At 43.1% G+C, this 15,990-nt stretch overlaps 1 protein-coding gene across 1 annotated transcript in view; it reads right to left on the bottom strand.

Annotated features, from left to right (window-relative positions):
- cdh23 (cadherin-related 23) overlaps positions 1-15,990 on the bottom strand; it is a gene marked incomplete at both ends in the record, with an annotated part of 695,931 nt that overhangs the window by 336,448 nt on the left and 343,493 nt on the right. The window contains 2 exons of the mRNA XM_084153635.1: positions 8,014-8,202; positions 10,532-10,644. Coding sequence (XP_084009761.1) covers positions 8,014-8,202; positions 10,532-10,644 — 302 coding nt within the window. The remainder of the gene's footprint in view (positions 1-8,013; positions 8,203-10,531; positions 10,645-15,990) is intronic.

The raw sequence follows: 15,990 nt of genomic DNA, 5'->3' as shown, positions 1-15,990 counted from the left end.
GACACTGCTACACACTACTAGCATGTACACACTACAAGCATTTACACCAGGGGTGGGCAATAATTTTGGCTCGAGGGCCACATCCATATAAAAAAATTCAATTGAGGGCCGCACATATTTTTTGGGGGACAGATTTGTTTGTTAAAATCAATTTGCGGGCCAGAAAAAGTATATTGGTCCAATATAATTTCTACATACTTTGCATCTGGTATACGGCGTATAAATTAGGGATACACCGATGTGGAATTTCTGGACCAATACCAGTATCTGATCCTTTCTTAGCAATATCGACCAATACCAATTTGTCATTTTATGGCCTTTTTAACCATTCTAGATACAAACTGCAACCAAGTTTATGTCCATGAGGCTAATAAGAAAAATGTCAAATTACTTAAATATTGGAAAGGTGCAACAATTTTAATTTGCATCACAAAGGGATTGGACAGTTCAGGAAAGAACACCAGGTAATAATTGTGTTTGTAGCAGCAATGTGTCCTGCATAACTTGTCAAGGTTCGATGAGGGAAAAATTATACACGTACATGTTCCTGAGAGTCTTAACTTTCAGGAATGGGGTGGTAATAATAGCTAATAGCTCCAACCGTACAAACGCTAGAATCAGATTTGTAGGAAGTAAACAGAATCCTCTCAGTTTTTCCCAACGGCTAATAGCGGACAACATAACCGCGGTTCTATGAACTAAGCGGCAAATTTTTTTGTTGTTGCTAAATCCACCACACTGTTAATCGGCTTAAGCCCTATTTTTCCCACCCCTGGTGTACACGCTACTACCATGTACAAGACAAAACCTTAATTACTGTAGTGTGTGAGTCAGAAAATGTCAGACTTTATTCCGACTGAGCACAAGCCTTTTCAAAACAGTGAAAAATGGGGGAGCTCGATTGATGCCAGGCACACGCATGTATTCACCAATTATTGGTTCCATCCAAGCGCATTTATTTTCTTATTATCTCTACATCTCACTTCGCTCTTCTATCCTCTCTCATCCGTCCCTCTATATATCTCAGTATGGACACCCACCCCTCTACCTGTAATCTATCTCTTTCTCTCTCTTATCTCTGTCATTGAGATGAGGGTCAGAGGTTAGATCGTATCTCAGAGTGGCAGCTCTAACTTCCTCAGACTAGTGGCTGGTGGTCTCCACACACACAACACACACACACAACACACCACACACCACTGTGAGCACGTGGCATGGTTATGAACTGTTTCACCACCCACAGCCAATTATAAAGACCCCTTTTTCTATTTCTGCGGGAATCCATTTGCCAGCTAAACGGCTCGTGACGACAGAGAGAGAACAATTGATCCGCAGAGAGAAACATTTTCGGAGTTCAATAAACGTTTAACCTGGAGGGTTCTCTTTTTTGCGGAAAAAGAGAAGAAGAAAAGAGAGAACAAAGAACGGAGGGAAAACATTTAACCCCTGTAAAAATAAGTGAAGATTAGACCCTCTAAATAGACCCGAAGCAACGGCGAGCAACGACATAAAAGTCACTGCACTGTATTGCTTAATATTATGTCAATCGTAATTGGGCATATGAGTACAGAATAGAGCAAATCCCCATGAACTGCCCACAAAGCTGCCGCTCCTATAGCTGCCGTCACTTCTACTACAGGGATGATTACACCGCCAATGGCAGCTAATTGAAGCCATGCGTTTAAATCATAATAGTGTGTGTGTGTGATGTATGGTTGCGGACCGTCTGACTGTGTGTGTGTGATGAGAGCAGAATGACACAATGAGAGGATAATGTGTGCTGTGGAGGAGATGAGGATGTTTAAGGAGCCATGTTGACAAGCGTGACTATCTAAATCGCTCCGGCTGGGATTCACTCAAATCGCTCTTGTAAACAATGCAGCTTTTAAAGGCAATGTTACCACCTTCGTGGAGATCACATTCAAGGTAAAAGCTGCAGATGTCCTCTTAATTGGAAATTACCTTTCAATGTCAAGCGCACCATAGCGAGGTTTCAGATTTAATCCTGGCCTTATTCTCTGTGTCATGTTGGTTTAGTGTGTGTACACATGATCCAGTGACATCACTGTTGTTGTCTTAGTCAGAGATTAAGAGAAAACAAAGTCTGGTGTAACATGAAGAACATGTAACATGAAGCAACAAAAGTTAATTTCTCTGATACACAAAAAAGTGAATTGTTATTTACAACTGTGTAATAGCTTATCAAATACAAATGAAACGTATCAAACACAAACTCACTTTTTCCATTTTGACTTTTGCCATTTCACACCATTATTGGCTCCTTCAAGATGAGTGTCACAGTATTCACAGTATCCCTTAGCTCAAATCCCTCCTTTAGCGACACCAAATATTTTCTTTTGCCAAGGCATTCACTTTATAGGGAATAGGCGGCCATTTAGGACTCAGACATTGGGTCGATGGTGGAGGGTATTATGAATGGCGGTTAAAATGGCCCCATGTTTTTGTTTTGTTTTTCATCTCGCAGAGAACCATTGTGGCTGATGACTGGCTATTTAAAAAGCATCCAATATGCAGGGAGTCACCTCAAACTGCCCATAAACGTAATTGCCCATCCATTTGCCTCTCTCTCTCGCTCTCTCACCAGAAGCTCTCATAAAAAGGTCCTGTCAGATGTGGCTGTCACAAAGTTTACTGACGAGTTTCGAGCGGAAAGTTTTAGATTCAAACGGAGGAGAAGAGTGATGAAGAAAGAGCTCTGTAACTACTACTTGTGTCATCCACTCGTTCAAATGAAACGTCTCTGACTCTCTCTCTCAATGTGTGGGTTAGTAATGCATCTAGTATAATATAATAATATAATATGCCATTTAGCAGATGCTTTTATCCAAAGCAACTTACAGTCATGTGTGCATACATCTGTCAATGTAAACTCTGCCTTGATTGCTTTGAAGTGTATTGTTACCAGTGGAGGCTGGTAGTGGGAGAAATATTTATGAATACAGAACTTTCATTTGCATGTGGTTGATATTGTTCCATTCATTCAATTCCATATATCACAATGAGCGAATCCTCACCATTTCACCTTTTCGTCTCTACTGGGTGTTATTATTCACATCTTTTTTTGTTATGTGTTGAGCATATGTATCAGTGAGTGCATTTGTATATGTAGGTGTTTGTACATGCATACATGTGTATGTGTATTATTGTGGAGTGAGGTAGTGTCTTTGTTGTGTTAACCTGTGTATGCTGTGTGTGTGTGTGCGTGTTTAATCTAGGTTGGATCCCAAATGGCACCCTTATCCCTATATAGTGAACTACACTCTAATTGTTTGTGGTTGTTTCAACTTATTTTTCCAGTCATAAAGTTGCACAGCCTATTTAAAGCTATACTAACTTACACCAAATGTACTTTGACTAATAAAATATAGTTTAACTTCACCATTTGTCAGTATAACTTACTATTCCTAGTTGAATCAATATCAACTTACTTATGTCAACTTTAAATGTAGAGTTATCATAATTAACACAATTTACTTTGACAAATAAAAAAAGTCAAGTGTACTTCACAGTTTGTCAGAATAACCTACTATTTATAATTGAATTAATGTAGGTTTTAGTAGAGATAACTACCATTCATTTTAAAAGTTAATCTAACTTACTATCAAGTTAAGTGGACTATATACAGTGCATTCGGAAAGTATTCAGACCCCTTGACTTTTTCCACATTTAGTTATGTTACAGCCTGATTCTCAAATGGATTAAATAAATGTTTTTCCTCATCAATCTACACACAATACTCCATAACGTCAAAGCGAAAACAGGTTTTTAGACATTTTAGCAAATGTATTAAAAGTTAAAAACAGAAATACCTTATTTACATAAATATTCAGACTCTTTGCTATGAGACTCGAAATTGAGCTCAGGTGCATCCTGTTTCCATTGATCATCCTTGAGATGTTTCTACAACTTGATTGGAGTCCAACTGTTGTAAATTAAATTGATTGGACATGATTTGTAAAGGCACACACCTGTCTATATAAGGTCCAACAGTTGACAGTGCATGTCAGAGCAAGAACCAACCCATGAGGTTGAAGGAATTGTCCGTAGAGCTCCGAGACAGGATTGTGTCGAGGCACAGATCTGGGGAAGGGTACCAAAACATTTATGCAGCATTGAATGTCCCCAAGAACACAGTGGCCTCCATCATTCTTACATGGAAGAAGTTTGGAACCACCAAGACTCTTCCAAGAGCTGGCCGCCTGGCCAAACTGAGCAATCGGGGGAGATAGGCCTTGGTCAAGAACCCGATGGTCACTCTGACAGAACTTCAGTGTTCCTCTGTGGAGATGGGAGAACCTTCCAGAAGGACAACCATCTCTGCGGCACGTCACCGTTATGGTAGAGAGGCCAGACGGATGCCACTCCTCAGTAAAAGGCACATGACAGCCAGCTTGGAGTTTGCCAAAAGGCACCTAAAGGACTCTCAGACCACGAGAAAAAAGATGATCTGGTCTGATGAAACCAAGATTAAACTCTTTGGCCTGAATGCCAAGTGTCACTTCTGGAGGAAACCTGGCACCATCCCTACGGTCAGGATCGAGGGAGAGATGAAAAAAAGATTAACACATTTGTTTTCCTAAGTCTTTCAAACGAGATACTAAGTCGTTCGAACAAGATACTAAGTCATCAAATGAGATAATTCCAATAGTTTTTTTTAAATGATCTTTTGGGCTTCAGGGCTTCCGTACCTGAATGGTAGCTCAGCAGGTAGAGTTGAGGATTTGGTAACAATCAGACACTATAGGCACAGGATCGAATCCTGACTAAGATTGGAAAATTATGTTCTGTGAAACACACTATCTTCAAATTGTTGTTCAAATATTTTTATTTATTTAGCAAAGCCACATACTAACTACACTGAACAAAAATATAAACACAACTTGTAAACTGTTGGTTCCATGTTTTATGAGCTGAAATAAAAGATCCCAGAATTTTTTCATACGCACAAAAAGCTTATTTCTCTCAAATTTTGTACACAAATGTGTTTACATTCCTGTTAGTGAGCATTTATCCTTTGCCAAGATAATCCATCCACATGACTAGTGTGCATTGTGTTAAAAGCTCAGAGGAATTAACTTTTTTTCGACACAATTTGGTGAAAGCCCCAAAGGCTTCAGAAACCCTCTGTTTCCCATCACTAATATATACATGAACTAAACAACCCTAACCCTAGCAAGAATAAAATAGAGATTTCAGTAGGGAACATTATGCTCCCATCTGTCTCTTACTCATGTGTGAACATTTTCGGCAGTTTCAAAACTGGCAGTGCACTCCGCAATGTCAACCAACCTGCAGACCACTAAACTACATCAACATTCTTAGTAACGGTTACAGAAACATTTTACTTTTTACTTTTTACATGTGGTTGTTTAGCTACCTTCGTTGAATGCACTAACTTAAGTCGCCCTGGATAAAAGCATCTGCTAAATCAGTGGTTCCCAAATGTTTTCACTTCCATCATTGGGGAACATCTTGCAAAAGGTTCCAGATATAACTATTTTCAGATAATATAGAACCCTTTTTGATTCATATAATAAAAAAAAAAATATAATATGCCATTTAGCAGACGCTTTTATCCAAAGCGACTTACAGTCATGCGTGCATACATTGTTTTGTGTATGGGTGGTCCCGGGGATCGAACCCACTACCTTGGCGTTACAAGCGCCGTGCTCTACCAGTTGAGCTACAGAGGACCTCTGGTTCCACATAGAACCTCTGGTTCCAAATACAAAAATATAACCGTAACATGTAAAGTGTTAGTCCCATGTTTCATGAGCTGAAATAAAAACTCCCAGAAATGTTCCATATGCACAACAAGTTTATTTCTCTCAGATTTTGTGCACAAATTTGTTTATATCCCTGTTAGTGAGCATTTCTCCTTTGCCAAGATAATCCATCAACCTGACAGGTGTGGCATATCAATAAGCTGATTAAACAGCATGATTATTACACAGGTGCACCTTGTGCTGGAGACAATAAAAGGCCACTATAAAATGTGCTGTTTTGTCACAGAACACAATGCCACAGATGTCTCAAGTTTTGAGGGAGTGTGCAATTGGCATGCTGGCCGCAGGAATGTCCACCAGAGCTATTGCCAGATAATTGAATGTTAATTTCTCTACCGTAAGATGCCTCCAATCTCGTTTTAGAGAATTTGGCAGTCCAACCGGCCTCACAACCACCCTCCCAGGCCCACCCATGGCTGCACCCCTGCCCAGTCATGTGAAATCCATAGATTACGGCCTAATTATTTCACTTGACTGATGTCCTTATATGAACTGTAACTCAGTAAAATCTTTGAAATTGTTGCATGTTGCGTTTTATATTTTTGTTCAGTATAGCACAAATTTTTTCTGAGAGTGTACGGGCCCAAGTCAAAAGTAGTGCACTATATAGGGACTAGGGTGCCATTAGGTACTCAGCACTAGTGATGGACAGGCAGGGAGTTGAGTTAAGGGTTGAAAAGAGAGCAGAGGTTGCTTATGGGATGGCCCAGTTGGGGCCATCCCACAGCACTTCGAGATATTAGCTGATGTAAGAAGGGCTATATAAAATAAAATTGATTGATTGATTGATTGAGGCATGCTTTTGCCTGGGAGGAATTGAGGAGAGTCGGATGGCAACATTCTGTATTTCTTTTTAAAATGCCATGCACATGTGTTATTTTTTATAATATTTCCACTGCCAACTTCTGCACACACACACACACACTCTGACACTCCGACAGACTCTGGGGGCAGAGGGTTGAACAGGGGACCGGGCGCAGTCCGAGAGAGCAACCCTCTTATCATCTGCCAGGTGTGCCCGTCACCTGGTGGAAGAGCTCTCGAGGAACAGCATTCCTATCCATCGCCATGCCGACAAGAGCAAACACACTCCGCTCATGAATAAACAAACCTGCTGCTAAATATGCCACTCTCTGTCAGACACTTACTCTGTTTCTCTCTGTCTCTCTCTGCATCTCTTTCACTCTCTCTCTGCCTCTCACTGTCTAACTCTCTCTGTCTCTCTGCCTCTCACTGTCTAACTCTCTCTGTCTTTCTATCTATCCCTCAGCCTCTCTCTCCCTATCCTCATCCCTTTCTCTCTCTCTTATTCCCTCCCTCCACCTCTCACTCTGACTCTCTCTCAGCTTCTGTCTCTCTGTCTGTATGACTGCCTATTCACTTCCTGCCAGTACTCCATTAGTTATGCTACTTTCTCCACACCTTCTTCCCTCTTTCCCAACCCCTCTACCTCCCTCTTCTCCTCCTTCTCTCCCTCCTTCTCTCTCCGCTTGACTTGCAGTTAACTGTCAAATTTCATCCTGCCGGCTGTGGTGCTGGAATCAATCAGAGTTGACTAGCTTTCGGCTTATCTCAACCTGTGGTGATTGATTTTCCTCGTTAGGTATAATTTGATGCTCTCTCCCATATCTTCCAAAGCAAATTAAATTGTAGTCGAGTCAAATGGGGCTCCTGGTCTCGGGCTGCTGTGAGTGACCGAGCGTGTGTGTGTGTGTGTGTGTGTGTTTGTGTCTGTTTATGAGTGCATGTGTCTGTGTGTGTGTCAGGGCGGTGGGTTGTTAGATACAGCTAATGGGAAGTGGCGGACACATGATGGAAAACTAAAGAGGATGCTGTTGAACAGGGCTGCTTTCCCACTGGGCTGACACACTCACTCAGCACAGCACAATGTCTCCTCTGCCACTGCTCACTACTGCTAAAGCACACTATATCTGAATATATCCTGCTGTACTGAGCCAATGCAACATCTAGGATTGCAAGATTCCATTAAAGTTCCCAAAATTATCAGGTTTTCCAGAAATCCTGGTTGGAGGATCCCGGATTTCCTGCTTATTCTGTCCTGATCCCAGGAATCTTCCAACAGTGATTTTTGGAAAACTTGGGAATTTTGAGAAAGTGAAGACGCTGTCAAATAAAGTGTTACGGTTTATTACCATTTGTTACCATTTATTGTTACAGGCATGTATGAGTGGTGATGGTAACCCACCTCATCCTTGTCCTCAGCCTGGATGAAGAGGGGCAGGGCGAAGCCCACCTGGGCCAGCTCGGTGATGTGCACACGGTACTCGGAGCTGTTCAACTTGGGCGCATTGTCGTTCTTGTCAATCAGCAGGATGGTGAAGGTGGTCATCACCGAGGCATCTGACGGGGTACGGTCATCGTTTAACTCTGTGCCCTGAGGGAGGAATGCAGGAGAGAAAAGGGGGAGAGGGAGAGAGAGAGAGACAGGGGGAGTATAGGAGAAGGACGGGCAGAGAAGACAGGCGAATAAGTACAGAGAAAGCGAGAGAGATGTGTCATATTGGAGCTGAAATTGTTATAGTGGAGTGAAAGCAGTAAGCACTCAATGCATGCATCCAAATGGCACCCTATTCCCTACATAGTGTACTACTTTTGACCTGGACCCATAAGGCTCTATATAGAGATAGGGTCCCATTTGGGATGTAGCCAATCTCCTCCAGGTATTTACAGCTGTACCTTTATTGGATCAAGCGGGGGGACAAAAAGCAATCATAGAAAGCATCTCTAAGTGGAGGCGCGAAGGGTTCACCGTAGAGATGCATCACACACACAATGAGATTTAAGAGAAAATAGTCCCATTACGCTCTCCCTCTCTCCTTTTTTTTCTTCTCTCTTTCTTTTGCTCTCTGTCGATGATGGGAGGAGCGGGGAGATGAAAAGAGGCGAGAGAGGGGAAATAGAAAGTTGTTCTTTTATTGAAGAAGTGACGGAGCGATGTCGCAGGCAATAGGAAAGGTTAGGACAAAAGTGGTGCCTTGTGGGTAATCAGGGTTTTGTGTCACTTAGCAGCGTATGACATCCTCTTCCAAGAAATAGAAATAGTGTCACGAGAAATACATTGGCGCAGTGGTCTAAACATGTGCCACTAGAGATCCTGGTTCGAATCCAGGCTCTGTCGCAGCCGGCCGCGACCGGGAGACCCATGGGGCGGCGCACAATTGGCCCAGCGTCGTCCAGGGTAGGGGAGGGAATGGCCGGCAGGGATGTAGCTCAGTTGATAGAGCATGGTGTTTGCAACGCCAGGGTTGTGGGTTCGATTCCCACGGGGGGCCAGTATTAAATAAATAAATGTGTTCACTAACTGTAAGTCGCTCTGGATAAGAGCGTCTGCTAAATGACCAAAAAAAAATAAAAAAAATAAAAAATAGGTGTTCAGTCCCAGGGTCCTGAGCATGGTGATGAGCTTGGAGGGGACTGTGGTGTTGAATGCTGAGCTCCAACACTCAAAACGGACTATATCCCAAATGGCACCCTATTCCTTATAGTGCTCTATGGGCCCTGGTCAAAAGTAATGCACTATAAAGAGAATAGGGTGCCCTTTGGGACGCAGTCACTATCTAAGCTGGACTAAAGTTGAGAAAATAGTTTGATTACTACAGTACTCAGAATCAATAAAGCCACCAAAGAAGTGCAGTCAGAGAGCGAGAGGGAAGGACAATCTACATATTATAAATATATATATATATTTTTTTTTTTGGTCTGAATTTACTCCTAGTTTGTTGTAATGGTTGATTTCAATAAAGAATAAAGATTGAGGTTGGAAGGGTATATTATCAAAGAAGATGTGATGGAATTCCCTGTTTGCATTATTATACCAATGCTCATAGAAAAAGGTTTCTAAAGGTTTCGCTGTTGAATGAAAAGTTTCTACCTGGAACCATGTAAAGTGTAATTCTACAGGGATAAGCCGAAGAACCCTTTATGGATTTAGGTGGCACCTTTCTTTCTAAGAGTGTACACACTCAACTTACAACTCACACACATACACACCTATTTGTGTGTCTAAAGCAGACTAAAGGTTCTGGTAGAAAGCAGTCATCAACATTCACTCTGAGAAAACTGGCCTTTTAGCACAAATCCCTACACCTCTTTCCCCTCCCCCGTTGCCACACTGAAATTCATTTCATGCCCCCTCTCCCAATCTGTGTGAACCATTTGGTGAGGAGAGGAAGCAGAGGACTGTAAGAAAGGAGATGAAGAGGCCAGGGGTGAGAAGGAAAGACTCCCACTATATGAGTGGCTCAGTGGAGGGATATTGGGAATCTACATCTGGCTCAGAAAGAGGGAGAGAGAAGGAGAGGAACAAATAATTTCCACATCATTGGCCCGGCAGGACTCTAACAACATTAAGAACATCTTCATCTTCCTTTATCCTCCCAGGTTGCTCCCAAGGAAGACTAACTCTTCTCTAAATATGAGAATCTCAGCAGGACCCTGTCATAACAAGCCTTAGGGTGGGGTGTGAAACTGCACACCTGGAAGATTATATCTCGCATCCCAATGCCTTGGATGAAGTATTGATGATGCATTCTATACTGTACCAGCATACAGGGTATCTTAATTCAAAATGTGCGTACTGTATGTGACTGGGAGGGTTTACAACTAAAGAGAATGTAGAGTGGGGGTGTAGCTATATGTTCAGTTTAGGTCTCATCACTCCCAGGCCTAAACACAAACACAGACAGACAGACAGACAGACAGACCTTGACGGTGAGAGTGAATCCAGCTGAGTAGAGGGGGTTCTCTCTGTCCAGCTGTCCATTCACCGTCAGAGAGCCACTGATGTAGTCCAGAGCAAAGATACTGTTGGTATTGCCTGGAGGGATGAGAGGAGAGGGGGAGAGGGGGAGAGAGGGAAAGGATGGAAAAGGGGGGTGGGATATGAGAGGTTGAGAGAGGAGAGAGGAGGTAGAGGAGAGAAAATAGGATGAGAGAGGAGAAAAAAATAGAGGGTGAGAGAGACAGGAGGGAAGAGATGAGAGAGGAAAGGGAGAGAGAGTCAGTGGTGGTCATGACATTTTGTCAGCAGGTGATTGTCATTGAAATAACTGCCGGTCTCATGGTAATTGACGATTAATTAACATAAACACATTCAGCATCTCTGTCTAATACGCATAGCCTACAAGCCACTGATCTCCTTTCTTACACTCCTTTGGAACGTCTACATTTTAAAAAGTCTAACAAATCCATTTAATATAGCCTACACCTTTAAAACTCAATTCTGGACCTCGAAGCCAGTTCCACTGCATTTTTTCATTGTTACCCTCTAGTAATGAATTCAGACCTGTGACACCAGGTGTGTGCAATTAATGATCAGGTAGAACATAAAACCAGCAGGCTCCAGACTTCATAGGGTAAGAGCTAAGTACCCCTGGCCTACACCATCACAATAAATCCATTATTTATTTTAGACAGGTCTAAAGAAACATTATGATTATGAAGAAAATGAAGCCTATTTCAGAAAAACAGAATAGCATATTCTGAGCCTTCCTTATGTTAGGCCCTGATCTGGCTATGCCATTTGGCTGTGGGCAACACTAGTTCATTTGGCAGGCAAGATTAGCTTATAATTCCCATTTTATAGTAAGAACAATTCAATTCAGTAAAATAGAAAGGATATTTTCCACCAAACTGTTTGAGGGAGCACATGTGGCTATTCTGTGTTGAGCGGTTAATAAAGAAACAGGTCATCCTATATGCTTAATTTAGAGTTATTTATGCAACTTTAGTTGTGATACAAACGTTAGGCTATATGTTTTGATTTCTAATACATTCTAAGGCTGCATGAAAAAAGTTTCATGAAAGGGAAGCGCTCTGCTCTGTTTCACAATTTGACAAGCACTTTATAATATTCTCAATTTAATCTGGTCTTTACATACAGCCTACTAATACATGTGTGGAATTATTTTTGATTTAGAATGGCCCACCCAAAAAAATATGTCCACTGCCTGCACTCGAATAGCGAATGGGGGTTACATGCAGTCACTTTTTTAATATGCCAGGTAGGCTACACCATTTGTAAAGCGGATTAATGTGCTTAATTTTTTAGAATTTTGCTACAAATATAGCAGCACGGGAAAGCTGGGATCCGCTTTTATTAAATAGTGGCCAGTCAAAACTCTGTTTTCACACGCGATTGCGCGTGTGCCAGCCAGATAGGCAACTCTGGTTGTAAAGCGAAGCAATGTGCTTAAAATATGGAAAGTTGAGAAATAAATATAGTAGGCCTAGCCTATAGAAAGCTGATGGGATCCTCCTCTTTTTAATAGAGGCCATCAAAACTCTTTCTTCTCATGCAATTGCATGGCATAGCCTATAGAAATGTTGAGCAACAGGAACACTTATTTCATTCCATGCATCAACCAGCTATGAGGAGCTGGCTCTCACTGCGAAACAGGTGATCCTATTCCGCTCAAAATGCCAGGGCTCTCATCAAGTGTTTGATTTGATTTTGGTTTGCATTGATGTCAGATTGATTAGAGAGACAATAGAGCACTGAGTACCAGGCCATTAGCAACTGACCTTTAGCAAGTTTGGTAGGCTACTAATGACCATCAGAGGCATCAAGATAGCGTAGCAGTGTGGTCGTGTTCTCTTGTGTGTCCATGTAAATAGCCAGTTTTTTGTATTTATTTTGTATTTTGCGTATATATTTCCCTATCACACTTTTCATCCTTCTACTAAATATACTTTCCTGCAACCCACCTCACTCAATGTGGAACGGATTCTATTATTTACTCACCTTTATCTAGAATCTCCCGTTGAAACTAGCCAGCCAGCTAACTAGCTAACTAGCTACTTGCTATTAGCCACCGTCAGCGGTTTTCACCCAGAACATCGGATTTTCTGCCGGAATAACTGAATCACTGGACCTTAACACCGGATCTAGCTAGCCGCAACCGAATGGATGTCGCTGTAGGCTAATCACCACTGCCCCCGTAGCACCAGTTAGCCTTGAGCCTTGAGCTAGCCCCGGCTATCTACCTCTCTGTCTACCGGACGGGAGTAGCCAGCTAAGCAGCTAACTAGCTACTTGCTATTAGCCACCGTTAGCGGCTTTTTCCCATTGTCCGTGGCCTGCACTACCTACCAGCCAGCTCTAGTCTGGACTATTATCGGCCAGTCTGCACTGTCTGCACAGCGAGTTATCGACACAGAACCTATCGGATTTTCTGCCCGGAATCACTGAATCACTGGACATTTAACACTGGATAATCGCAACTAGCTAGCTGCAACCATATGAACGTTGTTGTTGGCTAATCAGCCTTGAGCTAGCCTTGAGTCAAGCACATCTCCCGGCTATCTACCTCTCTGTCAACCGGACGGGACCTCATAGAGTCGACACGGAGCCCTGCCGATCCATCACGACTGGTCTGCCGACGTAATCGTCTGTGGTTTCAACAGGCTTCCCATTGCGATGACCACGAAGATCCATCAGCTAGCCCCGGCCCGCTAGCACACGCAAACTACAACCGTGCTTCCTGCTCGCTGTGCTGAAGCACCAATTTGAAGTACTCTCGGACTCACATATTGCTGTTCACTGGACCTTATGATCACTCAGCTGCACAGCTGATGCCTGCTGGACTGTTCCTTTACACGGTACCCTGTCCTGTTTATTCTGTTTAGCCTCAGCCCAAACTTTATCGCCATTACCAGTTGTTGTCTTAGCTCTCTCTAATAACACCTGTGATTGCTTTATGCCTCTCTCCCATGTCAATATGCCTTGCCTATTGCTGGTCCAGTTAGTTCTTATTATACAATTTCACTGTAGAACCCCAAGTCCTTCTCAAACTGCCTCAAATAGTTCCTTTGTTCCACCCCCCATACATGCCGAGACCGGCTCAATCGGTGCCTCCAGTGATGTTATCTCTTTCATTGTTACCCAACGCTTAGGTTTACCTCCACTGTACTCATATCCTTCCATATCCTTGTCTGTACATAATGCCCTGAATCTTTTCTACAACACCCGGAAATCTGCCCCCTTTATTCTCTGTACCCAACGCACTAGAAGACCAGTTCTTAAAGCCTTTAGCCGTATCCTTATTCTAGTCCTCCTCTGTTCATCTGGTGATGTAGAGGCTAACCCAGGCCCGGCAGCCCCCAGTATCACTCCTACTCCCCAGGAGCTATCATTTGTTGACTTCTGTAACCGTAAAAGCCTTGGTTTTCTGCACGTTAACATCAGAAGTCTACTTCCTAAGTTTGAGTTATTCACTGCATTAGCACACTCCGCCAACCCTGATGTTCTAGCAGTGTCTGAATCCTGGTTTAGGAAGGCCACCAAAAATTCTGAAATGTCCATCCCCAACTACAACATTTTCCATCTAGATAGAACTGCCAAAGGGGGTGGAGTTGCGATCTACTGTAGAGATAGCCTGCAGAGCTCTATCATACTATCCAGGTCTATGCCCAAACAGTTTGAGCTTCTACTTCTAAAAATCCACATTTCCAGAAATAAGTCTCTCACTGTTGCCGCTGGCTACAGACCCCCCTCAGCCCCCAGCTGTGCCCTGGATACCATATGTGAATTGATTGCCCCCCATTTATCCTCAGAGTTCGTACTGCTTGGTGACCTAAATTGGGATATGCTTAACACCCCGGCCACCCTACAATCCAAACTAGATGCCCTCAATCTCACACAAATTATCAACGAACCTACCAGGTACAACCCTAAATCCGTAAACATGGGTACCCTCATAGATATTATCCTGACTAACTTACCCTCTAAATAAACCTCCGCTGTCTTCAACCAGGATCTCAGCAATCACTGCCTTATTGCCTGCGTCCGTAACGGGTCCGCGGTCAAACGACCACCCCTCATCACTGTCAAACGCTCCCTAAAACACTTTAGCGAGCAGGCCTTCCTAATTGACCTGGCCCAGGTATCCTGGTTGGATATAGATCTCATTCCATCAGTAGAGGATGCCTGGATATTCTTCAAAAGTGCTTTCCTCTCCATCTTAAATAAGCATGCCCCATTCAGAAAATACAGAACTAAGAACAGATATAGCCCCTGGTTCTCCTCAGACTTGACTGCCCTTGACCAGCACAAAAACATCCTGTAGCATACTGCATTAGCATCAAATAGCCCCCACGATATGCAACTTTTCAGGGAAGTCAGGAACTAATATACACAAGCAGTTAGGAAAGCAAAGGCTAACTTTTTCAAACAGAAATTAGCATCCTGTAGCACTAACTCCAAAAAGTTTTGGGACACTGTAATGTCCATGGAGAATAAGAGCACCTCCTCCCAGCTGCCCACTGCACTGAGAATAGGAAACACTATCACCACCGATAAATCTACAATAATCGAGAATTTCAACAAGCATTTTGCTACGGCTGGCCATGCTTTCCACCTGGATACCACTACCCCGGCCACCAGCTCTGCACTCTCCGCTGCAACTTGCCCATGCCCCCCCCGCTTCTCCTTTACACAAATTCAGACAGCTGATGTTCTGAAAGAGCTGCAAAATCTGGACCCCTACAAATCATCTGGCTAGACAATCGGAACCCTTTCTTTCTAAAACTAGCCGCCGAAATTGTCGCAACCTCTATTACTAGCCTGTTCAACCTCTCTTTCGTAACGTCTGAGATCCCCAGAGATTGGAAAGCTGCCGCGATCATCCCCCTCTTCAAAGGGGGTGACACTCTAGATCCAAACTGTTACAGACCGATATCCATCCTGCCCTGCCTTTCGAAAGTTTTTGAAAGCCAAGTTAACAAACAGATCACCGACCATTTCGAATCCCACCGTACCTTCTCCGCTATGCAATCCGGTTTCCGAGCTGGTCATTGGTGCACCTCAGCCACGCTCAAGGTCCTAAACGATATTATAACCGTGATCGATAATAGACAGTACTGTGCAGCCGTCTTCATCGACCTGGCCAAGGCTTTCGACTCTGTCAACCACCGCATTCATATTGGCAGACTAAATAGCCTTGGATTCTCAAATGACTGCCTCGCCTGGTTCACCAACTACTTCTCAGATAGAGTTCAATGTGTCAAATCGGATGGCCTGTTGTCTGGACCTATGGCAGTTTCTATGGGGGTGCCACAGGGTTCAACTCTTGGGCCGACTCTTTTCTCTGTGTATATCAATGATGTCGCTCTTGCTGCTGGTGACTCTCAGATCCACCTCTACGCAGACGACACCATTTTGTAT

The sequence above is a fragment of the Coregonus lavaretus genome (genome assembly GCF_964263955.1).
Source record: "Coregonus lavaretus genome assembly, chromosome: 36".
Taxonomy (NCBI): Eukaryota; Metazoa; Chordata; class Actinopteri; order Salmoniformes; family Salmonidae; genus Coregonus; species Coregonus lavaretus.
This window is presented reverse-complemented; position numbering and strand designations above follow the sequence as displayed.